Genomic DNA, 27239 nt, shown 5'->3' on the forward strand with positions numbered 1-27239 from the left:
TGCAAGAAGTGTCTGGAGAGAAGCCTAGAGGATCAAGGCAAGGAATGAAAATAAGGGGAGTGAGAGGTGTGAGGACCCTGTAGAAAGTTCCAGAGTTCCTGGAAGTTAAACATTCTCAGCACTTATTGGGGGCACCTAACCTTTTGGGAACTTGAAGAGTCTACCTCCAGGAGACAGACATAGACTCACATGGTGGGATAGGGTTACTAACGCAGTTAAAATACCTGACCCAGACTTTTGCCTGTTTAAAAGAATGTCAGGGACAAAAATGGAGAAGAAACTGAAGGAAAGGCAACTTTGGATCCATATCATGGGAGGCCATCAAGGGCTGACACTACCATGCTCTGATGTGTTTACAGAAAAGAGGCAGGTGCAGCTGCCCTCTGAGAGGCCCAACCAGCAGCTGACTGACACAGAAGCAGATACTTACACCCAACAATTGGACTGATGTTGGGAACACCAATGGTTTAATTAGGGAAGGATTGAAGAAGCTGGAAGGGTCTTTATGAAGATCACCATTCTCAACTAATCCAGACCCCAAGGAGCTACCAGAGCCTGAGCCACCAACCAGGAGCACAGAAAAGCTCGTCCAAGGCCCCTGGAACATATGTAGCAGGGGTCTGCCTGGTCTAATATCAGTGGGAGATGATGTGCTGAAACCTTGATGGACTTCAAGTCCCAGGAAAAGGTGAGGCCTGGTGAGGGAACCACCCTCTCTGAGGCAAGAGGGAGGAGGAATGGAATGAAGCATAAGAGGAGGACTGAGAGGGGGAAATTACTAGAATGCAAATAAATAAAATTACATAGATTAAATAATCGCAACTCCTCTAGTAATGTCGTTATGAATTTCCATAAATACCTTCACTAACAGATTGTATATTTAAATTTTCCCACAGGTTGTTTTATTCTAATACATCAGGGTAGTGCCAAGAGATCTGCAATCTAAGAGGTGCTTGGTGATGGGGATGGGGATGCAATGATACTGTCATGTTGTGAGTCTCACTCAGCTCAGGCTTTGTTCAGATCAGAATACTACTGCTGTGTGTATGGGGAAAGCCAGTGGGGATTGGGGATGCATAAGAATGAAGTATGACACACACATATGAAAATGCTACAATGAAATCCATTTGGAGTAACCTAAAAAAACATAAAAATAAAGACTTCCCTTTCCATAGATTTGTATGATCTTGCAGAACTTGCCTAGAACAGCGACCCATAGTGTAGTTGTTTGACTTTTGCCTTTTTCCTTCTTTTTGGTAAATTCATATTTAACCAGCCACTGTTACATTGCTCATTTGGGTGGCCCAGACGGGCCATCATTAAGGGGGCAATTGTCAGGGAAAATACAAAAGACCATAATTCTACAGCTGAGATAAACTCAATCTCTTATTTGTTTTCAAACTTCTGTTTTTGGTGATTTGTTCCTAGAAAACAAACTTAAAGACATAGCAACATATGTAGGATACCTCAGTGTCTAAGAATACCAGTTACAAAAAGGTACCTGTGACAGAACAAAAGGGAATATGGGGTGGAACAGAGGAACTTTGAGCCCTTCTGATCTACAAATAAAAAATACTTCTCTAGTCCCAGATTCCTCCACTATCTCTCAGACTTCTCATTAAGAATCCAATCTCAAGGATCTATCTCTCTCTGCAAGGTAACTGGAGGTCTTCCTTTTCCTCCCCTTGCAAACTCTCTCTGCTGTGAGACAAGTATTGGGTGTGGCTACACTTGTGAACCCATGTCTTCCTGATTTGCTTGTCCCCAACCCTATGCTGAATTGAGTGAGGTAAGCTGTAGATAGGATACCTGGAGACAATATCATCCTCTCACCTCCACACAACATTCTGAATTAGTCAACAAAGTTCCTTGTCTAACATGAAGAAGAGTGCTGCAGAGATGAGTCACCAGTTAGGAGCATTCACTCTTCTTCCAGAGGTCCTGAGTTCAGTTGCCAGAAACCAGGGACTAGCTCACCACCACCTGAAATGGAGATCTGATGCTCTCTTCTGATATGTCTGAAAACTGTGATGTGTACACCTATATATAAAATAAATAAATAAATAAATAAATAAATAAATAAATAAATATTTAAAAAAAATTAAATGAAGACAAATGAAAATAAGCTGGCTAGGGTGGTAGAGTTCACAGAGTAGCCATGGGAATACAGAGAACCAAGAATACAGAACTGATGATTTGCACCACTGCCCCACACAGTCTGACAAGATCCCTATATAAAATGACAACACAAGTATGTTTTTGGATCATGTGTGTACATCATTTTTGGAAGAAAAGATGACTCACAACAGAATGCATAAATCCCAAAGATGTCTGCCTAAAATCTATGTACAAATTTGCAACAGCAAAACTATGACGTTTAAGGTTTTAGACCCACTCTCACTATACTAACTCAAAAAGAGAAACTCCAAGTGTCTTAGTGTAATGTGTCCAATCAGAATAAACAGTATCCTGATATTTTCCAATTAAAATTGAGGCATTGTGTGACTGAGACACTCAAGTATTAGTTCCAGATGAGAAAAATATATGAAAGACTTTGTGAGAGACATAAGAAAATAAGTAAAATATGTCCATGAACTTCATAAAGTTTTATCTAATATTTTTCATGCTAAAGAGTGTGGTCTCTCTGGTTATCATGACATCTAGCTCAAAGTGCTCTACTATTAGTCTAAGCCATAGATGGCTGGAGACAGGAATGTCTCACCAACAGCTTATCTAACATATGCTCCATGATGATTGACTATGTGGTTTATATATGAGATAAAAGAAAGCAAAGCAAGCAGGTATGAGGCACTGGCCTGAGGCAACAAACAGTCCCATGCAAGTGTGCCCTTAGGGCCCAAGAACTAGAATAGTAATTAGACTTAGAATTCAGAATAGACAGGTGCTCCACTGGCAATGCACCTGGCCAGCTGTTGGTTCATAAGTAAATTAAATCAACATTTTGTTCAAAGTCAGTATTACCTTAAGAAACAACTTATAGTTTTTGGCTATTGGGGGTTTGGCATATTTGAATGAAATATTTAGAGTAATAGTTGACAGACTGAACAGACATTTGAAAAGCACAGAATTAAAGAAATTATTTTAATTTAAAAAATGCTTGGTGTATAACAACAATCCCAAATCCCAAAGCATGATCAGAAGACTGATACTGAATGACAGTGGATTTGAGAATACACTGAACAAGGTCCTTGGTCAAAAGCAAACAAATGTATCAATGTAGACATGAATGTTTTGCAAGGATGTGAGTCACTGCAGTTGTGGGGGACCTATGAGGTCCTGAGTCTGGTTATAGCCTCAAGCACAAAAGGGTACTTGTTGATTGTCACAGCAATTTAAGTTATGCCTATTTGAAGTACTACTTGATCAAAACATGAAGTGAGCCAATTTTACATTAGATGTAACTGTAGAACATTTTTAAGACTTGATCTCAGAGAAGGAAGGGTAACTCAGGAATGGAGCTTGTTTAAATTTTGCAGGAATCCACATATTTCATTGCAGAACAAAAGGGAAAAAACTGTAGTTATTAAAAAGAATTTTACATGCTAAATATAAATATAACTTACAATATTAGCCATAAAACTCACAAACTTGCTAAGGATAATTTTATTATTTATCTACAAACTCTAAAAATAACAAATATAGTATAGGCTTAGCTACATAGAGTTGAGTATGTAAACCAGAATTTGAAATTTGCAAGTGAACATGAATGTCAAAGCCAATCATCACAGCACAGACACTAAGAGATAGGAATTTATCCTCTATGACAGTAATCAAAGCCATGAGTTTTCATGTTTTAGAGAAAGGTCACTTAATAAAGGTGAAAAGGAAATCTGGACATAGAGCTCTAAACTTTGATAAAAATTTCTCCTTAGATTTAGACAAAATTCAAAGAGACATTGACCATAAAAACATTCAAAGAGACACACTAAGGGCCAGAGATAATAAACTCAGTACTGGTTCCAGGCATACCATATCTTATCTGACCTTTGCATCATTTGCTATAAATTTAGACAGCTAGATGCTGTACGTTACTATAATATTTGCATTGCTAGCTGAAATAGCCACATCCACAGAATTTTAGGACCTGTGTTATTGCGTTCTTGCTTAACCCTAAGATTTTGATGAACAACAGCTCAGTATCTTATGCAGGCCATGCAGCAGAGGTCACATTATGGAGTTGTGTCTTGCACATGGACAGAAGGACATTTTCAATCTTCCTTATGAAGTCCAGCGTGATCTAACTAATCCAAGAAAACTGCAAGTGCCACAGACCTCCTTTGTCCTTGAAAATATTAAGAGAATTATCCCTTCAAAATAGCTTGGATCCCATCTTTGCTTATTTCAGAATTCATCATGCTCCTGTAAAAGGATACATTACCCCAATTTTGCAGTAATAACTGATGAGAATTGCCTGTATTATGACATATTTAACAATTTCACATTCATTCAAGGTTTGTTTGAAGTGGACCAACTTTTATGGCTTGGAAATGCTTACACCATTGCCCTGCCTTCAAAAACATGAAAAAGTTCTGATGAAAACTCAGCTAGTTCTCTTTTTTAAAGTACACAATAATGTAAGTAATACATTTAAAGATGCAATTTCAGTGTAATGCTGTCCTAGACACCTTTTGATTTCCCCCTCTGTGTGTTTTACATTTTATACATAAAGCCAATAAAAATATGAAGCAAAGGGCTTCTCTCTACACAAATATAACCTGCTGTTCCATCTTTCTTCAGAGTTTGTTTGAGGCTAGCCTGGTCTACAGAGTGAGCTCCAGAACAGCCAGGGCTGCACAGAGAAATCCTGCCCCAAAAAAAGCAAACAAAGCAAAAGAAGAGGTTGTTGAAATGAACATTTTAATAGTAGCGATACACACTGAAAATAAAACTGCAACAGATTTACAATTCTTGTAATTGCACTGTTTTATTTCTGTACATAATTCCACCATCTCAACAAATATATGTATCAACATGAATATTATCTCTATTCACTGTGTCTTTGCAATTAAACTATGACAGAACATACTTACTGGGTGCTCCTAAAAGCCGTGATACTTTTAGGGAAATTTCAAATAAGAAATTTTTCAAATAAATGGGATGGAGAGAAATTAATATTATTAGGGGATAATATGAAAACTTTCGGCTACTTTCCAGAAAGACTTTTTCACTTAAAATATTTTCTGAGTTACATTTTGGAAACCTTTTACTAAAGGATAATTAAGCAAGATTACTGATATATATGCTTTCTTATATATAAAAATATTTAAAACGCTTAACAATGAATGAGTTTTCTGTGTTTCTTGTGATTTTTCCTGGATGTTAAGGACTTGGTGTGATTGTTGGTTTATCATTTTGCTTTGTTTAAATTTGGTATGTTTGTTCATTTGTTGGACCATTTGTTTTCTAAAGAGAGAAAATATGGATTTGCCTATGTCAGAGGAGGGGAGGAATTCTTAAAATCAACTATGCACATGCGGTTAAGAGTTTAACTTTCAATCTTTAAGTGAAAATGGTGGATATGACCCCAAAAATTGTTTATAAAACCACTAAATACTTAAGTCCCAGATAAAACAGTGTCACCTGAAAGGTAAAAATGGATATAAATAGGAATACACTTTAAGTTGTCTTAATGTGCATGCCACACCTCCTCTGTTATAGCCAGAGGACAACACTAAAGAGGTTCACTCCTCATACTACATGGGGTCCAGGGAATGAACATTGTGTTCAAATGGTGGCAAGAACCACTACCCACTGTGTCTTGTCAACAAACATTCAGGTTTTGTTGGAAATATCATTCAAGATCCAATTGGAAAGAAATTTAAAATATTCCAAATATGTTCTATTTACTGACTCAGGTTAACAAAGGAGCATATCTGAAAAATGAGAATTTTGTGTCAGCTATCCAATTCAGTGGTTCATCAAACTTAAAATACAATACTATCAGGAACCTGAAACACTTAGAGAGACAAAAGCATAACTAACCTTATTAAGCTATCCCACCAAGCTCTCCTTCTTGAATGTGGACTTAAATCGTGGCCCCTATGCTGTTGAACCCAAAGATATTCTGAAGACTGCTGTCACTGGTTCCCTCTGAGACAGATCTGTGGTGAGTGTGGATGTGTGACAGCCTGTTCATCCTTCTCTCAGAGGAAAGCCTGGACTTGGTGTTCTGTAACTCCACAATACTCCTGTAAATACTGCAGAGGAAAACATTTCATGTCAAATACTTTTCCTAAATGACTCCCAAAATTGTATTTTGACAATTGCTGTAAGAAGAAATGTGATTTCTGTTTACACATTCTTTTACCGGTCAAAATATTTCAGAGAATGACTACTATAATAATTGAAAGTTTAAATTACTATAATTACTTCAGACAATTCAAAGGTGATTTGTTTTTCCCAGGAGGCATATACTTTTATTATATATTGGCATAATATTGAATGATTAATTTTGGTGTTCATAGATGTACAGAAAATTTTAGAAAACTTAACATGATTATTCCATTTATCACTTTTTTTTGGTTTTTTGAGACAGGGTTTCTCTGCATAGCCCTGGATGTCCTGGAACTCACTCTGTAGACCAGGCTGGCCTCAAACTCAGAAATCTACCTGCCTCTGCCTCCCAGAGTGCTACCTGGGCACTACCTGGCGATTATTCTATTTATAATTTAAGTGTATAACAATGATATGTGATACATAACTTTATTTTTTTTATTAAAAAGCATTACAATCTGATCATAATTTTCACCTCTGTCAAATTCTCCAAGGTTTTACCCCCTCCCTACAAACCCAACTCCATGCCTTTTCTTTGTATTTCTTTGTGACTGGCAAGAAGCAAAAGAGACCAAGAAGCACACACACACACATATTCACAAAATCAGAAATCAAAAAATACAGGCAAAAATCAATAAGACAAAAAATGTCTAAACATCCTGAGCAGCCTCATATTCCAGGTGGACCTCCACTCTCCTTCTCCTTGTCTGCCCATCTTCTTCTGCTGAGCCTGAAACACACAGGTAAGCTTCCAGTCCCCAACCCATCTTCCCTGCTTTCTGAGTCCTCTGTAGCAAGCCCAGCTGCTCTGAGCAGCCAGATGTCCCAGGGGAACCTCCATTCTCCCCCTATTCTCTCTTTCAACCTTCAATAGGTCTGCAGCTACTTAACCACAGAGACCTTCAGATCTATTACCACACAATCTAAGGATATCGTTCAGAGGCCTGCCATAGGAGGACCATTGTATTTAAGATCCCCCCGCCATACCTACTATAAAAGATACATCAAAGGACCAAAGTCATACAGATGGAAACACGTCCTAAAAAGAACATAATTTAAAAAGTCAGGCCAATATGACACCTTCAGAGCACAGATAAACTTCTAGAGCAAGCCTAGGATATCTTATTACAACTTAAGCACAAGAAAATGGCCTTTTATTCAATCTTATAGAAATGATACAGGACTTTAAAGAGGAAATTAATAAATCCTGTGAAGAAATACAGGACATAAGCCCAACAGGTAGAGGTCTTTAAAGTGGAAACAAATAAATCCTTTAAAAATATACAGAGTAATACAAATAAACAGGTGAAAGAAATAAATAAAACCATGAAAGACCAGGAAGTCGAAATAGGAGCAATAAAGAAAACACAAACTGATGGAATCCTGGAGTTGGAAAACCTGGGGAAGACAAAAGGAACAATGGATGCAAGCATAACTAAAAGAATACAGGAGATGGAAGAAAGAATCTCAGGCATAGAAGCTACAATACAAGAAATAAATCTGTCAAAAAATGGTAAATCTAAAAAGTTCCTGACACAAAATATCCTGGAAATCTGTGATATCATTAAATGACCTAACTTAAGAATAATTGGAATAGAAGAAGAAGAAGAGTCTCACCTTCAAGGCCCTGAAAATATTCTGAACAAAATAACAAAACACTTTCTCAATCTAAAGAAGGAGAAACAACCTATAAAGCAAAACTATAGAACACCAAATACACTGGACCAGAAATGAACATCCTACCAACACAGAATAATCAAAACAGAAAATTTATTGAAAAAAAAGAATACTAAATTTCCCAAGGTAAAGAGGTCAGATAATATACAGAAGCATACCTATTATATTCACACAAGACTTCTCAACAGAAATTCTAAAAGCAGTAGAAGGGCACAGTGACATATCTTGCAATGTCACAAATACTCCTACCTAGACTTTTCTACTCAGCAAACCTCTCAATCACTATAGACAGAGGAAAAAAGATGTTTGCAGGCAAATACAAATTGAAACTATATTTATCTACAAATTCAGTCCTACAAAAAAATACAAGAAGAAAAATTTTCACGCAAGAACAATACCTACAATCAAGAACACACAGAGAAAATAAATAATTACAAGCCAGCAAATAAAAGAAAATCCCAACAACTGGTCATTAATTCCTCTCAATATCAATGGAAGAATTTCCTCAATAGCTAAAAAAAAAAAGCTTTAAAAAGTGATGCAAATTAGGATCCATCACAATGTTGCATACAATAAACTAATCTCAGCAATAATGGCAAACATTATCTCAGAGTAAAGGGCTGTAACAAAGTTTTCCAAGAAAACATACTTAAAAAGAGTACTGGAGCATCAATTATAATATGAAGTAAAATAGACTCCCAACCAAAATTAATCGAAGAGACAGAGAAGAACACTTTACACTAATGAAAGAAAAAAATCTACCAAGAAGATATATCACTTCTGAACAGCTATGCCCCAAACACATGAGTACATACATGTATAAAACAAACACTGCTGAAGCTTACATATCACATCAAACCCCACACATTAATAGTGGGAGACTTCAAAACCCCAATCTCAGGTATGGAAAGGTCACCAAGACAGAAATTAGACACAGAAATCATGAAATTAACAGATGATACAGGAAACAACTGAATCTAACAGCCATCTACAGAACCTTTCTCCAAAACACAAAAGGATATATTTTAATCCCAGCACTTCACAGAACCTTCTCCAAAATTGATAATATAATCAAGCAGAAAGCAAGCCTCAACAGATTCAAGAAGATTGAACTAAACACTTGAAACTTATGAGCTCCCCATGGATTAAGGCTGGACGTCAACAATAGAAAGATGAGAAAGACCAAATATTCATGGAAAGAGAAGAACTCTCTACCCAACAATCACTTTGTTAGGGAAGAAAAAGAAAGAAAATTAAAGACTTCCCAGAATTCAGTAAAAATAGAGGCACAACATATCCAATCATATAGGGCAAAATGAGGGTAGTGCTAAGAGGAAAGCCCATAATACTAAATGCCTTCATTAAAAAATGTAGACATCACATACTAATATCTTAATAGCACACTTGAAAGATGGAGAAGAAAAGGAAGCAAACACACCAAAGTGGCGTAGATGGCAGGAAATAGTCAAACTCAATGTTAAAATAAATGAATTTGAAACAAAGAGAATAATACAATGATTCAACAAAAACTATATCTGGTTTGTTGAGAATATCAGCAAAATAACAAATCCTTATCTGAAGTATTTAAAGGCAGAGAGACAGTACCAAAATTAAAAAAAAAATCAGTGGTAAAAAATAAATACATAACAGAAACTGAGGAAATTCAAACAATCATAAGCTCCTACTTAAACACCTGTACTACACAAAATTAAAATCTAAACTAAGTGGCTGATTGCCCAGACAAATACCACTTAGGGCTTAAATAAAGATCATGTTAACTATCTAAATAATCCTATGAAAATTAAGGAAATAGAAGCATTCTTCAAGAGTCTCCCAAAACAAACAAAGAAATGGGATGAAATCATGATTTTTATGAATAATTACAGCTGATTTTCAAGGCATAGCTAACCCCAATACTCCTCAAACAGTCCACAAAACAGAAGCAAAAGGAACACTGTCAAACTTATTCTATGAGGCCACAGTCAGCCTGATACCTAAACCACACAAAGACTCAACAAAGCAAAAGGACTTCAAACCCATTTCTATTATGAATATTGGTGCAAAAATACTCTATATATTACTTCTAAATTTAACTGAGGAACACATCACAACCATCACCCATTATGATCAAATAGGCTTTATCCCAAAGATGCAGGAAGGGTTCACTAAATGAAAATCCATCAAGTTAAACCACAATATAAAGAAACTGGGAAAAATGGCATGATAATCTCATCAGATGCTGAAAAAGTCTTTGACAAAATACAACACTCCTTCATTTTAAAAGTATTAGGAATATCAGGGATACATGACACATACCTAAACATTCTCAAAGAAATATACAACAACCCAGTAGCCAACATCAGGATACAGGGAGAGAAACTTAAAGCAATTCGATGAAAGGCAGGAACATGAAAAAGCTGCTCACTCTTTCCTTACCAATTCAATACAGTGCTTGAAGTTCAAGTCATAGCAATAAAACAGTAAAAAGAGATCAAGGTGATTAAAGTTAGAAAAGAAAAAGTCAAAGTATTCTTATTACTGGAAAATATGATTCTATACATAACTGACCCCCCAAATTCTACCAGAGAACATCACCTGTTGATAAACAACTTCAGAAAATTAGATGGATACAAAATAAACTGAAAGCAATTAGTAGTCTTCCTTTACAAAATGAATAAATGGGCCAAGAAAAAAATTAAGAAAAACACCCTTTGTGATAACCACAAAAATATAAAATATCTTGGTGTAATTCTCTAATGAAGCAACTTCAAGATCAGTATGGCAAGAAATTAAAGTGCCTGTAGAAAGAAATTTATGAAGGTATCAGGAGATAAAAGAATCTCCCATGCTCATGGATAGGTAGCTTTAATTTTGTGAAAATGGATATTTTACCAAGCAGTCTTCAGGTTCAATGCAATTCTCATCAAAAATCGCATTTTTATGGAACTTGAAAGAACAAATCTCAACACCATATGGAAAATAATAAATTCAGGCTAGTAAACACAATCTTGAAAAATAAAATAACTTCAGAAGAAATCAATATCTGTGACCTCAAACTGTACTGCAGAGCAATAAGGATAAAACTGCCTGGTGTTGGTATAGAAACAAAAGTATGGCTACATGGTATCTACTCAAAGACTTGGTACAACCACTCTGGAAAACAATTCGGTGGTTTCTCCGAATACTAGGAATACCTCAAGACCCAAATTTACTACTTCTAGGCATATACCCAAACATGTTCCACCATTCCACAAATACACTTCCATAGCTATGTTCATAACAATTTAATTTGTAATATCCAGAAACTAGATACAACCTAGGTGTTCCTTAACTTAAGAATGGACAAAAAAAATGTCATATATCTAAAACTGAAATACTATTCTGCCATAAAAACCAAAGACATTTTGAATTTTTCAGGTAGAGATGAATCTTGAGAATATCAAGATTCCCAAAAGGACACGAACAGTATGTATACACAAATAATTGTATAATTGAATATTTGCAATAAAATAAAGAACACTCATGCTGCATTCCACAAATCCAAGGAGGCTAGGCAGAAAGAGGGCACAAACAAGGATGATTGAGACTCACTTAGAAGGAAGAATGGAGTAGTGGTGGAAGATAGATAGAGAGAGGGAATATTGTGGGAAAGAATAATTGAAGGAGAGAGGGGGTTGGTGTGTTGAGGAGTGTGGAGGGGGATAGGGGATGTCAGGATTGCCATAAGAATTACTGGAAAATGCAAATTACTGGGTAGCAGGAAGGTAGGATGGATCTCCAGGAGAGACAAAGAAATGGGGTAGGGGAGGAGCCCTAAATCAATGGGGGTGTCCTTAGCAGTGACTCACAACATTTAGGATATGGAGTCTTATTAGGCAGCCTCCTGTGGCCAGGCAGGATCTTCAGTCTGGCAATAGGGACACAACCAACTCACAAAATTTTTGAGAGAAATCTTGTTCTTTTTCCAAGAAATAGAGGGACTGTGGATGAAGCAGAGTTTGAGAGAACAGCTAACCAATAACTATCCCAACTTGAAATGCATCCCATTGACAAGCACTAAACCCTGACATTATTAATGATACTCTGTTATACTTGCAGGCTACAATCTAGCATGGCTGTGCATTATAAGGCTCCAATAGCCAACTGACACCCACAGATGCCCACACCTTCAGCCAAATAGTGGAAGGATTTGGGGCCTCTTCAGAAAGAATAAAAGGAATGATTGTAGCTCATAAGGGGATAGTAATACCAACAATTCAACTAGAGTGGACCTTTGGGAATCTCAGAGACTGAACCACCAACCAGATAATTTAAACAAACAGGACCTGGGCGCCTCCCTACACATATGTAGCAGATGTGCAGCTTGGTTATTTTGTATGTCCTGAACAACTGGAGCGGGATCTATCCCAAAAGCTATGTTATATACTTGGGATATATTCATCTAGCTGGGCTGCCTTGTCTGGTCCCAGTAGAAAAGGAAGGTCATAGCCCTGCAGAGCCTTGAAGTGCCAGGGAGGCAGAAAGCCAGTGTGCCCCCATCCACTCATATGTCAAGGAGAGTGGGAAAGGAGGGATTGATTGTGAGAAGGGATGACAGGTGGGGAGCAGCAGTGAGTAGGATATAAACTGAATAAGTAAACATTAAATTAAAAAAGCCTGAACAAATCAATATTAAAAAAACTACAAAAATGTCATTCATTGTGTTTTGTGCTAACCAGCTACTTATCATGTGGACTATCCTAAATTATGGTGATTCAAGAGCTTCAGAGAGGTTGAACAGGTAAGCAAAGAGGCAAAATTTTATAACCAAATCTACTGCTGTCTAGAAGGGTTGTACTTAAAAAATGGTTGATGCCCCTGTATTTAAAGTGTAACAAGTTAAGAAATGTTTAGTTGGTTGATACATTTTTGTGTCATACTCATAGGCATTTAAATATGCATAAATTTATAAAACATATATACTCCAGATATAGAATTAAATGGCAAAGTGAAACATTTCCTTCATGAATTTGGTGAGTCAGGCTACCCCTGAGGCCGGTAAACTATAAGATCTTCGTCGAGTTATTAGTTGTGGGGCCTGCCCTTTTTGCCATTCATGCAGCCCTCCCTCTCATACTGAATGAGCAATTATGTTTAGTAACTTCATAATCTATATTTCTGTTCACACCTGCAGTAGACCTTAAGGTCAACAGCAAGGATAGTTCCTTTTGTAAATTAGAAAAGCATTAATGTACCAGAGTCCCTCCACGTAACATACAAATTTCCTATTACAGAGACATAACATTCCAATAGCCAGAATAATAGACTCTGTGGTGTGTGCTATGTTCTTTGTGTTTCTATTAGAACCTTCCTTTAAACACTTCTACTTAACTGAACATTTGATGAGGAGAGTTCCAAAATTACAGCTGTATGAATTAGCAATTAGAAATTACCAACATGCATATGTACTTAGCTGAATGCCCACACCTCAAGTAAACTTTTATTATGGAAAGGGAAGAAAGTGTCCCAGATATGAACCCACACACCTACAGTCACTTGATATTCAACAAAGGAGCTAAAAACATCCAGTGGAAAAAAGACAGCATTTTTAACAAATGGTGCTGTATCAACTGGAGGTCAGCATAAAGAAAAATGCAAATTGACCCATTCTTACCTCCTTGTACAAAGCTCAAGTCCAAGTGGATCAAGGATCTTCATACTGGGCATATACCCAGAGGATTCCCCAGCATGAAATAAGGATACATGCTCCACTATGTTAATAGCAGCCCTATTTATAATAGCCAGAAGCTGGAAAGAACCCAGGTATCCCTCAACAGAAGAATGGATGCAAAAAATGTTGTATATATACACAATGGAGTACTATTCAGCCATTAGAAACAATGAATTCATGAAATTCTTAGGCAAATGGATGGAGCTGAAGAACATCATACTAAGTGAGGTAACCCAGTCTCAAAAGATCAATCATGGTATGCACTCACTAATAAGTGGATATTAACCTAGAAAACGGGAATACCCAAAAGATAATACACACATCAAATGAAGTACAAGAAGAATGGAGGAGTGGCCCCTTGTTCTGGAAAGACTCAGTGAAGCAGTATAGGGAAAAACTAGACCGGGAAGTGGGAAGGGGTGGGTGGGAGAACAGGGGGAAGGAAGGGGACTTATGGGACTTTCGGGGAGTGGAGGTCCAGAAAAGCAGAAAACATTTGAAATGTAAATAAAAAATATATCGAATAAAAAATAAAATAAATAAATAAATACAAAAAAAAAAAACCAAGATACACTGAAGCTTATAGAGGAGAAAGTGCAGAAGAACCTTAAACATATGGGCACAGGGGAAATTTTCCTGAATAGAACACCAATGGCTTATGCTCTAAGAACAAGAATCAACAAATGGGATCTCATAAAACCACAAACCTTATGTAAGGCAAAGGACACTGTCAATAGGACAAAATGGCAACCAACAGATTGGGAAAAGATCTTTACCATTCCTACATCTTGGACAGGGTTAATATCCAATATATACAAAGAACTCAAGAAGTTAGACTCTAGGGAGTCAAATAACTCTACTAAAATGGGTACAGAGCTAAGTAGAGAAATCTCAACTGAGAAAACTCGAATGGCTCTAAAGAAATGTTCATCATACTCTGTCATCAGGGAAATGCAAATCAAAAGAACACTGAGAGTCCACCTCACTCCAGTCAGAATGGCTAAGATGAAAACTCCTGGGGCCAGCAGATGCTGGAGAGGATGTGGAGAAAGAGGAACACTTCTTCATTGCTAGTAGGATTGCAAGCTGGTAAAACCATTGTGGAAATCAGTTTGGTGGTTCCTCAGAAAATTAGACATAGTACTACATCAGGACCTTGCTATCCAACATATAATAAAGATACATCCTCTTCCAACATATAATAAAGATACATGTTCCACTATGTTCGTAGCAGCCTTATTTATAATAGGCAGAAGCTGGAAAGAACCCAGATGTCCTTCAACAGAAGAATGGATACAGACATTGTGGCATATAGACACAATGAAGTACTATTCAGCAATTAAAAACAATAAATTATTGAAATGCTTAGGGAAATGGATGGAACTAGAAAGTGTCATCCTGAGTGAGATAACCCAATCACAAAAGAAGACACATGGTATGCACTCATTGATAAGAGTATATTAGCCCAAAATCTCAAAATAAACAAGTTACAATTCACAGACCACAGGAAGATCAAGAAGGAAGACCAAAAGTGGGGGGTGCTTTGGTTCCTCTGAGAAAGGGAACAAAATACTCACAGGAGCAATTATGGAGACAAAGTGTGGAGCAGAGAATGAAGGAACGGCCACCCAGAGACTGTCCTACCTCAGGATTCATCCTATAAACAGTCATCAAACCCCAAAACTATTATGGATGAAAAGAAGAGCATACTGAAAGGAGAGTGTTATGGTTGTTTCTGGAGAGGCCCTGCCAGAGCCTTACAAATACAGAGGAAGGTGCTAATGGCAATCATTGGACTGAGCACGTGGTCCCCAATGGAGGAGTTGGAGGGCAGACTGGAGGAGCTGAAGGGGTTTGCAGCCCTATAGGAAGACTGATGATGTCAGCCAAAGAGATGCCTCAGGGCTCCCAGGGACTAAGCCATCAACCAAAGGGTACACATGGCTCCAGCCAAAGGAGTGGCAGAGGAATACCTTATTGGGCATCTGTGGGGAAAGCGGTCCTTTGTCCTGTGAAGGCTCAATAGATGCCCCAGTAAGGGGAAATGGATGGGGTGTGGTGGTGGGAGTGGGTTGGGTGTAAGGTCATATTCTTGGAGGCAGAGGGGGGAAGTATGGGTTGGGGGTTTTCAGGGGGGGGGGGAACCAGGAAACAGTTCATTTGACATGTAAATGAAGAATATATTAAATAAAATAATAATAATAATGACAGGACGAAAGTTGCATCCAACCTACAACAGCTGTGGAGGAATGCTATCTCTCCTACACAAGTGTTTTAAAGGGAAGTACACGTATGGATATTATTTTGGGAAGGTAATGTTCTTTCAGGCTCTAATAGCCACATGAGTCATTTCACTAGAGTTTAAATTCAGTGCACTGGCTTACTAGGCTTCCAAAGTCTGACTTACTTTTCAAGTTCATATTTCAATCGTTCTTCAAGTTGCAATTCTGCTCTATATTTTTCTTCAAATGTTCTCCGTTGTGCTTTCACAGAAATTGCACGAGATTTTGTTTCCACAATCTCAAGTTCAATTTCCTTATATCTATGCTCCAGTGACATGATGTAATCCTGATACATCATGTAATTTCCTGATCTTTCTGTTGCTCAGAGGCAGCTAGTTCCTTAAGAATATTAAAAAGAAACATTTTAAAGGAGGACAACCAAGGAGATTTCAAATGTATTAGGAGGAGTGGTTGGTGTTATCAAAATCTTGTATTCATGATGAAATTACCACGATGAAATTAAATAAATAACTTCAACTCACAGAAAGATTCTGTTTAAATTACAAATATCAATGTATATATTCCAAATAAAGGAAACACTTATTTAAAACCTAATCATCCAACAAATTATTGTGTAATTTTCTCTGCATTTGGCTCCACAAGGCAGAGAATATGTTAAATGAAAGAGAAAGGAGTTGGAGTTCAAATTCTTTATCAACAACTTCCAGTGGATTTAAGCAGAATTGTTTTAATAATTTCTTTCTGTGGTGCTGTAGTCAGAACCCAGGGACATGTGGATGACAAAGAGATATACAACCATAGCACTACAGTCTCATCCCTGAGGTATTCATATAACAATTCAAAAATTAATAATATAATTTCAGAGTAAGCCATGGAACTTATAAACAACCGAAGTACATTATCATATCCACATCACAATGATTTTCTTTCCCACCATGTTTCAATCTATCTCATAAATCACAACATTTCCTATTGAAAACTGGAATTCTGAAAGATGAATTCTTTTAGCATTAATGTCAAAACTAAAAGGATTATCAATAGAAGGGTATGGCTTCTTTTTCCAGAAATCAACAAAAGAAACTGCTGTGAAACACAGAAGAAACACACACAATCATACAAAAAATATAATTGAATATGAATTTTGAGGTGGAGTGAATTACAGCACAGGACAAATGACTATAGTTACCCGTAAGACTTGGTTCTCTTGGTTTATTTTTTCCATGAGTTGACTCCTAGCTTGCTCTTCAATGGCTTTCTTATGATTTTCTACCTCACTTCGCTCTACCATGTTCTTGTCCATATCGGCTTTGAGGCTGAGTATTTTCTCTTCAAGCTGCTTTATTCTACCCTCTTCCGCTTCACGGTTCTCCCGGGCTGCTGTCCTTTCTGCTATTTTCTGCTCCCAAAGATTAATTTCATCTTCCTTGCATTGGCAGCGGATTAATTCTTGTTGTAGTTTTGTTTCCATACTTTCAAGCTGAGTGAAAACAATTAATATTGTCTAGTAATGCAGTAGGCAGAAAAAAAGTTAACATAACACTAATAGCAATTTCAGCATGATTCCAATTGAATTCAACATGAATTTTGGCATGGATTCACCATGAATTTCAACAATTTCAGCATGAACCCAGGCTTTACACCTGGTTTTCCACTTCACACATTAATGAATTATTGATAAACTTAAATTTAAAAAATCCAACCAAATCAAACAACACAAACTCATATATACAACAAATATAACACATACACACACACACACACACACACATGGAGAGAGAGGGAGAGAGAGAGAGAGAGAGAGAGAGAGAGAGAGAGAGAGAGAGAGAGAGAGAGAGAGAAGCCATAAGCTGTTTTCAGATCAGGAAAACTCTCTAAACATTATTAGGTACATAAGTGAGGTTCTCATATGTCTTTTAACTAATTTAATATTGGAATGACTGTCAAATCATCATGTCAGTAACTACAGACATTTCTTCCTCACAGATAATAAAAGGAATTTAACTAGAAGTCTCATGTGAAATGAACAAAAAAAAAATAGAAAAATGAGAAAAATAAAGCTAAAGTATATGCCCCTTTCAAGAAATGAAGAAAAAAAATTATATCCCTTCCAAGAAATGAAGAAAATACAAGCTTTTATTTTAATTTTAAAAATTGGATGCATTTTCTCTCTTTCAAAGTTTCTAATGTTTACTTCTCCTTGCTTCCTTCTATGGAGAACTCCATCTCATTTCCTTCTAGACTGAATTTTTTTCAAACATACAAACTACTTTTGAAAGTTAAAGATTCCGACTATTATTTAAACAATTACTTATCTTTGATAAAGTACTTCAAATCTCTGAAGTTTAAAGGTATACACAATAACATCTTCATATGAGTTTAAATATTTTTCTTGAATTATGATCAATAAAATGCAGCCTGAACCACACTGTGTTCAATAGAGGAAACTAACATGAAATTGTTTTTCCTAAACATATAGAGTCTGGGACGTGGTTCCTGTGACTCAAATTTAGGCAGGGGCATACATGCCAAATGGGTTTAGAACAGCATAGAAATTTCAAGACACAAATATGACACATTTTCAATCTAAAAGGAAAGTTCTTTTGAATATGAGCTCAAGTTTTCAAAAATTTGCAAACTCTTTATATTTACATTGTACTAAATTAGATGCAATTTTTATTTGAAAAATTAATTTAAATTAACCTTCTCTCTTAGTTTCAGTACCGTATCCTCTTCGCAGTGACTTGTACTTGAAGCATTATAACCTGAAAACTCTCCATTTTGATGTGCATCTGAGTCCTCTTCCATCATTGTGCATAGATCCATATACCTAGACAAATATGCAAAACAATTAAGTAAATTATTATCACCATTGTATGTTTGTATATTTGTGTTGTTTTTTATGAAATCTAGCTTTAAACATTGGATCTTCCAGACTGTATTTTACAAGTATTTGCATTCAAGATATAAGAATAAGCCTGGTTAGTAACTGAAGATTTTAAATTATAATCATTTAATACATTATAAATAGTAATATGGTTTATAATACTAAAGCAAAATTAATAATAACCAAAAGTGTGATTCTGTGACTATTTTAAAATTATGAGATTGAAATAATTTTAATTTTTTAATTTTAAAATAAATACCAGGACAGAGAAGTAGGAGGGGGTGATAGGAGAATGGGCAGAGGGAAGAAGGCTTAGGGAAGTTATGGAGAGGGGGGAACCAGGAAAGGAAAATCATTTTGAATGTAAACAAAGAAAATTGAAAAAAAAAAAGTTCGAAAAAATAAAATAAAATGGTTGAAATAAAAATGGTAAATAAAGTATTAATATTGAAATCAGGAACTGAATTGTTATAAATATCATATGTCAACATATATTTTCATATATCAAAATAAATGATTTACTTATAATTTTGTTTTAATTTTCAGGATTGTTTGTATGTGTGTGTGTGTGTGTGTGTGTGTGTGTGTGTGTGTGAGTGAGTGTGTGTTTGTGTGTTTGTGTGCATGTGTGGATTTTGTCTCACTGTATATACGTACACAGGAATGCAAGTATCCTCATAGGTACAAGTACTGATACTTCAGAAGTTGTTGTTACAGGCAGTTAGATGCTACTTGAAGGTAGATGCTGGTAACTGAAATTAGATACTATTATTCTCTTGGTTAACTTTGTTTTGTTTTGTTGGTGTTGTTTATTATTATCAACTTGACAGACACAAGTTTAATTTGAAAAGAAAGAAACTTTACTGACAAAATTATTGATTATACCATTCTAGAGACATGCCTGTGGGAACATTTTCTTAATTACCTCTGGATGGGGAAGAGGCTTAAATCATGTATACACACAAATGAATACATATGTTCAAGACACACAAACACATGCAAATAAACAACGATTCATTCCACATAGTAGTACCAAGTATGTGTGGTGTGTGTAAGTACCTTGGTTGAATTCCAATCAAAATTAAAATTTAGAATGATGACAAATAAAGCCTTTGAAGGATAATTGGGAAAAGAAAAGAGGACAATCAGTGCATTAAGACATAGGGGATCAAATATAGAAATATGGGGAAAGACTTGAAAAGATTCTATGGCCCTTTGTAGGAGAAGTGTTTGGACACTTGGGCTCCACTTACTGATGATGCTTGGGCAGGTTATGGAAACGTCAGGAGGCAGAGGCTTGCTGCTTTCCCAACTACTGTGGAATCTGTCCCTCTGTAAACACAGCCCGTTTATTCCTTAAGTTTTCTTTGGTCATTAAATTTATCATAGCACCAGATGTGTAACTAATACAACTTTTTAAGAAGAAATCTACAGAACCTCCTAATGTGGTTTTCACAAAATGCAGAAGATGCAATATCATATGCAGAATGTTAAATCACAGGAAAACAATAGTCACACTTTAGAGAAATCAAAATTAAAATAAAAAATAAAAACAAAAGAGGCCAGCCATGTTGGGAGACTCAAAAGTTACGAGAAATTTTGTATGATTTTATTTCAGGTGATAGAATAATGACATCTTTCATGCATTACAAGTCTGAAAGTTTTCATGTTATCTATCATTCTGTGTACTCATTCAAATAGAAACAGAAAGGGCTGGAGCATGGCAGCAAGGGAGGGAGATGAAGCAAGGGAAAGAGGAGAGAGAGGGGGAGGGGAAGGAATCGAGGGAGGGAGGGAGAGAGATAGAGAGAGAGAGAGGCATTCTAAGCCTGAAGATTCTGTATTCAGGATGTCAAAAAGTTGTAAACTTAGAATGCACCTGTGCTATGCATGCACAGGCATTTGACAATGTTCCAAAAAGTAATAGAGTATTATAGTTATTCAGCAATATATTAGTTATCAATTGAGGCTCCCTTCTCTTAGATGAATATAACTTGGTTCACAAAACTAGGCAGCACAGAGGCCAGAGAGGAAGGCTGCTTAATGGATTGCCGCTCATATTTTGCCTGACCTGATTTCTCCTACACCCCAGAATCATCTGCCAGGGATGGAATCTATACACAATGATCTTGTTACCCCACATTCCATGGTCATTAAGAAAATATCTGCACATGTTTCTTATAAGCAATTCTTCATAGAGGCATTTTCTCAATTGTGGTTCTTGCTTCTCAGATATGTCTGGATTGTGTCAAGTTGACAAAATCAACCAGCACAATTAATGATTACATATAATTTATAGATGCCTTAAAATAAAAAGACGTGTCAGTGGCCTAAAATGAAAATTAAATATTTTTGGATTTTGAGCTCTGTTTGATACTATAGAACAATTCCTATATAAAATATAAGACATCAATCTGTATGTTAGTTTATGTACACATACATGTAAATTTCTTAAAGGAAACTCAGGTTTGAAAATGGTTATATTTCATGTGTATATGGATTATGATCATGGAATATTAGTATATCTTTTTATGAGACCACATGAATAACATATCATGGTTAAATATTTAAAAGTAGAAGAAAACCCAATTTTATCCATGTAAATTTTGATCTTTTATAACAAGCACACAAACAAGATATGGGTATTAATATCTGAAATGTAGGAGGAAAAAAATAAAAGCATATTTCAAAGTAGAAATTGAAAATATATTAGGAAGATTACAGTTGACACCAGAGAATGCTTTCACTGTCACTTATTATGGTCAAAATCATCACAGATGTTAGTAATTAATACTGTTCTTCCAAAATTTGAAATTGTGTTGTAGGTTTCTTATATGAGTTTAAAAATAGAACTATTTGTTTTATTATAAACTTGTAGACAAGATACGAATTTATATTTAGGTTTTCGTAAAATCACTCTTTAGTTGTGGGTGAATGCTTTGATAAATAAATGTCATACCTGTCTATTTCTTCTTCTAGTTCACTATTTCTTCTTCTCATTTCATGCAAACTCTGTGTCAGTGACAGGTACAACTTAAACTGTTCTTCTTGAACCTTTTCAGACGTTGAAAAAATATATGAATACAATTTTAACTGTAGAGATCCACTTTTCTTTCTTAGAAATAGTATTTACCAATCATAATATTCTTAGATAATTCAGAACATATTTTCTGAAATTGATACATGTGAGTATAGATTTCAAAATAATAATTTTTAAAATTGTCTTATGGATTTGGGTGTTTGGCAAGATTGTATTTTTTGTAGGCTTAGGCCTACCTATTGCCAGATCTGAGGAGGAAATGTTACCAGTTTCCAAAAGAGCTAGAGTTCCAAACACTAGGCATTGACACATGGATGCTGGGACCTTAACCCAGGTTTCTGCAACAGCAGCAAGTGCTCTTACACACTTAGTCATCTCTTTGGCCCCCAGATAACACTTTATAGAAGACCTCAGCTATGTGACATTTTCATTGTGACATTTTTCTGATATATAAATTTATAAATATTATTTGTTAAACATGGGAAGGTTTTTTTTTCCTAGATCACTAATGTAGCCCTCTTTCTGGGACTCTTCTTCTGGCTCTTCCTCAGTAACGGTCTCCTTGTTTCTCTACTGTCTACTATACACATGCAGTCTATGATTCTGAGAGCACCTCCAAGGTTGAAGTCCCCACTCTTCCCACTCTAACCCTCTCTCCCTCAGGACTCACCATTTTTCTGCTATTAGAAATGTCATCTTCCATGCTTGCCACAGTAACATTCCATCATACTATCATAAATAGAGTCCACACATGTACTCTGAAATCTATCCTGTGGTTCCAGAATTCTATATTTCTTCCCTAGGTAAATATCCATTCCTAACTTTAACCTGTAGAAGTCAATCCCTGGGAGGATCTTATGAGTCGCTAATAGAACTCTTCCATGACCCAAGATATGGCCAGTACCAGTCTGAACTCTGTCTTCTTTTCCCTAACTCTCATACTTCCTCAGTACACCCTTCAATAGTAACAACTACTATAATTAATGGTCATAATTACTCCTCTTTCCTTTGGTATTCCAACCCTACCAAGTCTCCAAGACCATTACCATGCACATTGAAGAACTCAATGCCACCAACAATTATCAAAAGGAGATATTTCAAACTTCCAACACTCACCTTCCCAGGACTTATGACACTCACTTAAGAGGAGTCACAGGCAGAACTCGTCTCCTCACTTTGCTGTGTTCTTACCTTTCCGTCTGTCTTTTTCACCTCATCATCTGTGGACATACATGAATAGCCTCTCTCCCTCAGCAGAAAGAATATTCATATTCCCATCACTATGCTACTTGGGGCTAAGAATCCTATGACCCTCTTGAATGGCAAACTTGCTCTGCTGGTCTGGTCAAGCCCTTGTTTCCCATCAGTAACTCACTCTATTCCTGACATTGGAGGACCTTTGGGAGGATGTTCTTTACTCACAGTGTGATGGTTGGGATATGCAAGGTTCTTGGGAAGAGACACTCTTAAGAGATAAGTCCTGTTGAGAGTAGGTATGGCATTGTTGCAGGAAGTACCCCACTGTGGCAGTGGGCTTTGAAGCTCCACCCATTTCTGAAGAGTGCTTTCTCCTACCTTCCTGAGAATGCCAATCTATTGACAGAGGTTGGATCATGATGGAGAACTCTTAGTTCATTCTCCAGCACTATGCCTGCCTACAAACTAAAATGCTTCCTGTCTTGGTATTGTACTGGACCTCTGAACCTGTAAGCTAGTCACAAATCAATTTTGTCCTTTATATCATGGAATCTGTTCCCAACAATAGAAAGCCTAAGACGCACACACACACAAAAATGGCTTTGCCAACTCTCTTCTTGGTACATTATTCATTTCATCAAGACATGTTCTCATCTAACTCACCCCTAATAGCACCTGCTGGTGAAGTCAGAAGCCATGCCTTTCTCTGGCAGAATATGCATCACTCAGGTATCCTGTCCACAACTGGCACTGAGTGACTGCAAATATGAGTTCAAGCCAATCCACACTACTAGCCTGGACTTCCCACCTCAAGTCTCTTTAGGCTTGTCTCCTTTCTCTTTCATTTCTCATAGAAAATAAAAACACCAAGGATGTGAGAGGGTCCCCGGTCCTAATGGGGAGGTCTTTAGTCAAAATGACCAACAGCGTGGAAATGGAACCTGAAGAGACCACCTCCAGTAGATAGACATGTCCCGAGTTGAGGGATTTGGCAATCTACCCATCTCAAAATATGGTCCCAGGATTGTTCCTGTCTAATGGAAATGCAGGGACAACACTGGAGCAGAGACTGAAGTAAAGGCCATGCAGAGACCACCTCAACTTGGGATTTATGCCATATACAGATGTCAAATCCCTCACTCTGTTGCTGAAACCAAGATGTGGAAGAAGCCTGGCATGGGTGTACTCTGAGAAGCTCTACCAACACCTGACTGAGACAAATACAAATACTTACACCAAACCATTGGACTGGGCATGGGGAACCCTATGGAAAGAGTGAGGGGAAGGACTGAAGGAGGTAAAGGGTATTGCAACCCCATAGGATAAATAACAGTATCCAATAACTGGACACCTCAGAGCTCCCAACAACTAAGCAACCAACCAAAGAGCATACAAGGGTTGGTCCATGGTCCCTGCTACAGGATTGCCTTGTCTGGCCTCAGGGGGAGGGGATGTGCTTGTTCTTGTGAATGCTTGATGCCCTAGAGAATCAAGATGCTAAAGGGATGATGTAGGAATGGATGAGTTGGTGTGGGAGCACAATTAGAGGTTAAAAAGGTAGGGGAAAAAGGTGGGGTGTTTGTGGAGGGGCTCCCAGGAAGAGGAATAACATTTGAAATGCAAATAAATAAAATAATATAAAAATAAAAGAATAACAAATACTAAAGATCTTTCAAAATGTCATATGGAGACCTGATACTATAGAAGCTTTCTAAAGAATATTCATATGCACATGTATAAAATGAGTGAAAAAAAGCGTTTCTACAATGGGGTGATGCTGGCCCTATTCAATACCGCAGTGGTAATAAATGCTATCCCAGGAATGGTTTTCTTCTTCTACAGTTTTTGACAAGCGAGTTCATACGAAACCCCAAATATTCAGGTACTTCCTAATGCTCTTGGTTACCCTCTAAAACCTGATGGAAAGAAATTATTCCTGGAGACCTCACTCCTTGAGCTATAACATGTAGGAATCTACAATATAACCTGGAAACATTATTCCCATTAGCTAGCTTTCATAGTGCTATAAGTTCCTAGAGGAGAAAAGAAATCAACACATATGTAGATATGAACCCTGCTGCCTGCAACTATGACTACCATTGCCAGCCATCGCTGGTGGTAAAAAAGACTCTAAATCTACTGTTTTCTAATTGGATGTAAGGCCCCTTTTATATGTTAAACCCATACCTTGAACTGTTGTCTGAGCCAAGAACCTGTGACTAAATATATCCTATCCTTAGTGGAGAACCTACTACTGCACTACCTCATGGGCAGACAATTAACCTGACTCCTATAATTACTAACAAATAGTAACAATATGAAGCTATCAAATATTTGAACAGGGAGAATATCTGGCTCTCCTAAAATGTGGTTATATGCTGCTTCTGAACACAGGAAAATTTCTTTCAAGTATTAGAGAATTTAAACAAAATGGACTTCATAAGTCTATACTTACCGGGGTTCTTGAAAGCTCTTCATTCTCCTCTGCTTGGAGGCTTGCTGCATCATTTAATTCTAAATTTTCAAGGGTGGCCCTAAAAATATGTTTTAAAATGATTGTGCATAACTGGCCACATTGGAAAATACCAAATTAGTTTCTGAAGAAACATTTAAATGATTACACAAATTCTGAAAAATTTGAAAGATAGTGATTTGGAAACAATCACTCTCTCTCTGCCCCTTTGTCTCTATAAACTTTAGATGTAATTTGAAGAAATATGCATTTTCTTTTTTTGTCTTAGTGCATATCAAACTTTCACACATACAAAGCATACACACACTGAGTGAATACCACCCACCAACAAACTATGAATTTTAAGTAACTAAGACCAGAATGTTTCCTGATTTCAAAAGTGTGTAATTACTATGAATGATGCAATTTCTCTTTCTTCATTCTTTCCTTGAAAACACTAGAGCTATTCAGCACAGTGCTTACATTATAGACCTCTGTGAGTGACCCTCATGTCCCAAGATCATGACGCAGTTTGCGTGTTCATAAAGTACCTCATGCAACTAAAAGAAGCACTAGGTAGACTGTGCCCTGTGTTCCTGTTGCAAAAACAAAACACTGCCCTCAGGTCTTTCCTGACATGATAGACTAGAGATTCTCTGAAATGCTGAGCCGATATATTTTTCTCTATCAAGCTGACTTCTGAGCGATTACCTCCATAGTGAGGGAAGTGATTAAAAAGGAAATGGGGTCATTTAATCACTTCTGTAATGATACTGTCAATGTGCTTCTTAGACTTTGGAGACTAATAGTGGGCATTTGGAAAACGTGGGAACTGCGGTTTACATTTGGCTCAAAATAAGGCTGGACTAATGAATCACTCTTGCATGAGTTCATGAGACCAGAAAACTCACTTACATGAATGCTTGCAGGTGGAATAAAGAACTCTTCTACAGAGTTGGCCCAAGGCCTTACACATTAGATTCTGTCCTATAATCTGTATCCATCCCTGAAAATCTCAGTGATATGGAATTTAAAAGTAGTCAGTAAGTTTATTTAGTGGAGGAAATATTCCAGAAGTCATTATACTTTGTGCTATCACATTGTTAATGCTCATGGTTTTAACTTTGCTTAGGGCAACCAAGTGAGTTGAAAAGTATACAGGTTATTTAGAAATGTGACATCATCCTGGTGGAAATAGACAAACTTTCGACAAGATCCTAGCAAAGTAAAAGGCTCATCAACTCTGAAAACAGCTTAGAGTACTTTGCATTAACAGGGCTGCCTTTGAAACAGGCCCAAACTTCAAAAGTACATGCATAAAATGAAAACAAAGAGGGAGTGCATTCTTTAGGATAGCAGTGACTATCAACCTTGAATACAGCCTCAGTTATACTCTCCTACTAAAAGCCAGATGGGGATTTGAGTCTGGAAGTTTGGCTGCCCTGTGTCCACAGGCCTGGGTGTTACTTAAGCTGCAAAATCACTAAGTAGTAACCATTCTGGTGATAGTCTTGCAGTGTATGTCAAAATGCAAGCATAACTTGGCAATAGTGCGATAAAGCAGTATTGCATAGAAAAGCCAGTTAGACAAGACGATGTGAATCTGTTAAAGTCCATATACAGAATGTCTGAGTGGTTTATGTGTAAAGGAGGGAAGGTAACACCTAAATTGTCAAGATGCAAAGAAGTAATAGGATGTTGCAGATGTCAGAAATAGAAGATTTTAAGTGATGGAAGTACCA

The 27239-nt window shown here is 36.8% G+C and overlaps 1 protein-coding gene across 1 annotated transcript in view; it reads right to left on the reverse strand.

Annotated features, from left to right (window-relative positions):
* The window catches only part of LOC127663726 (ankyrin repeat domain-containing protein 26-like), a 102092-nt gene that overhangs the window by 49016 nt on the left and 25837 nt on the right, over positions 1-27239 (reverse strand). The window contains exons 5-8 of the mRNA XM_052155410.1: positions 25501-25579; positions 21768-21862; positions 18625-18751; positions 17111-17401 (exon numbers count right to left, since the gene is read on the reverse strand). Of these exons, the coding sequence (XP_052011370.1) occupies positions 17111-17401; positions 18625-18751; positions 21768-21862; positions 25501-25579 (592 nt within the window). The remainder of the gene's footprint in view (positions 1-17110; positions 17402-18624; positions 18752-21767; positions 21863-25500; positions 25580-27239) is intronic.

Source organism: Apodemus sylvaticus, chromosome 13 (assembly GCF_947179515.1).
Source record: "Apodemus sylvaticus chromosome 13, mApoSyl1.1, whole genome shotgun sequence".
NCBI lineage: Eukaryota > Metazoa > Chordata > Mammalia > Rodentia > Muridae > Apodemus > Apodemus sylvaticus.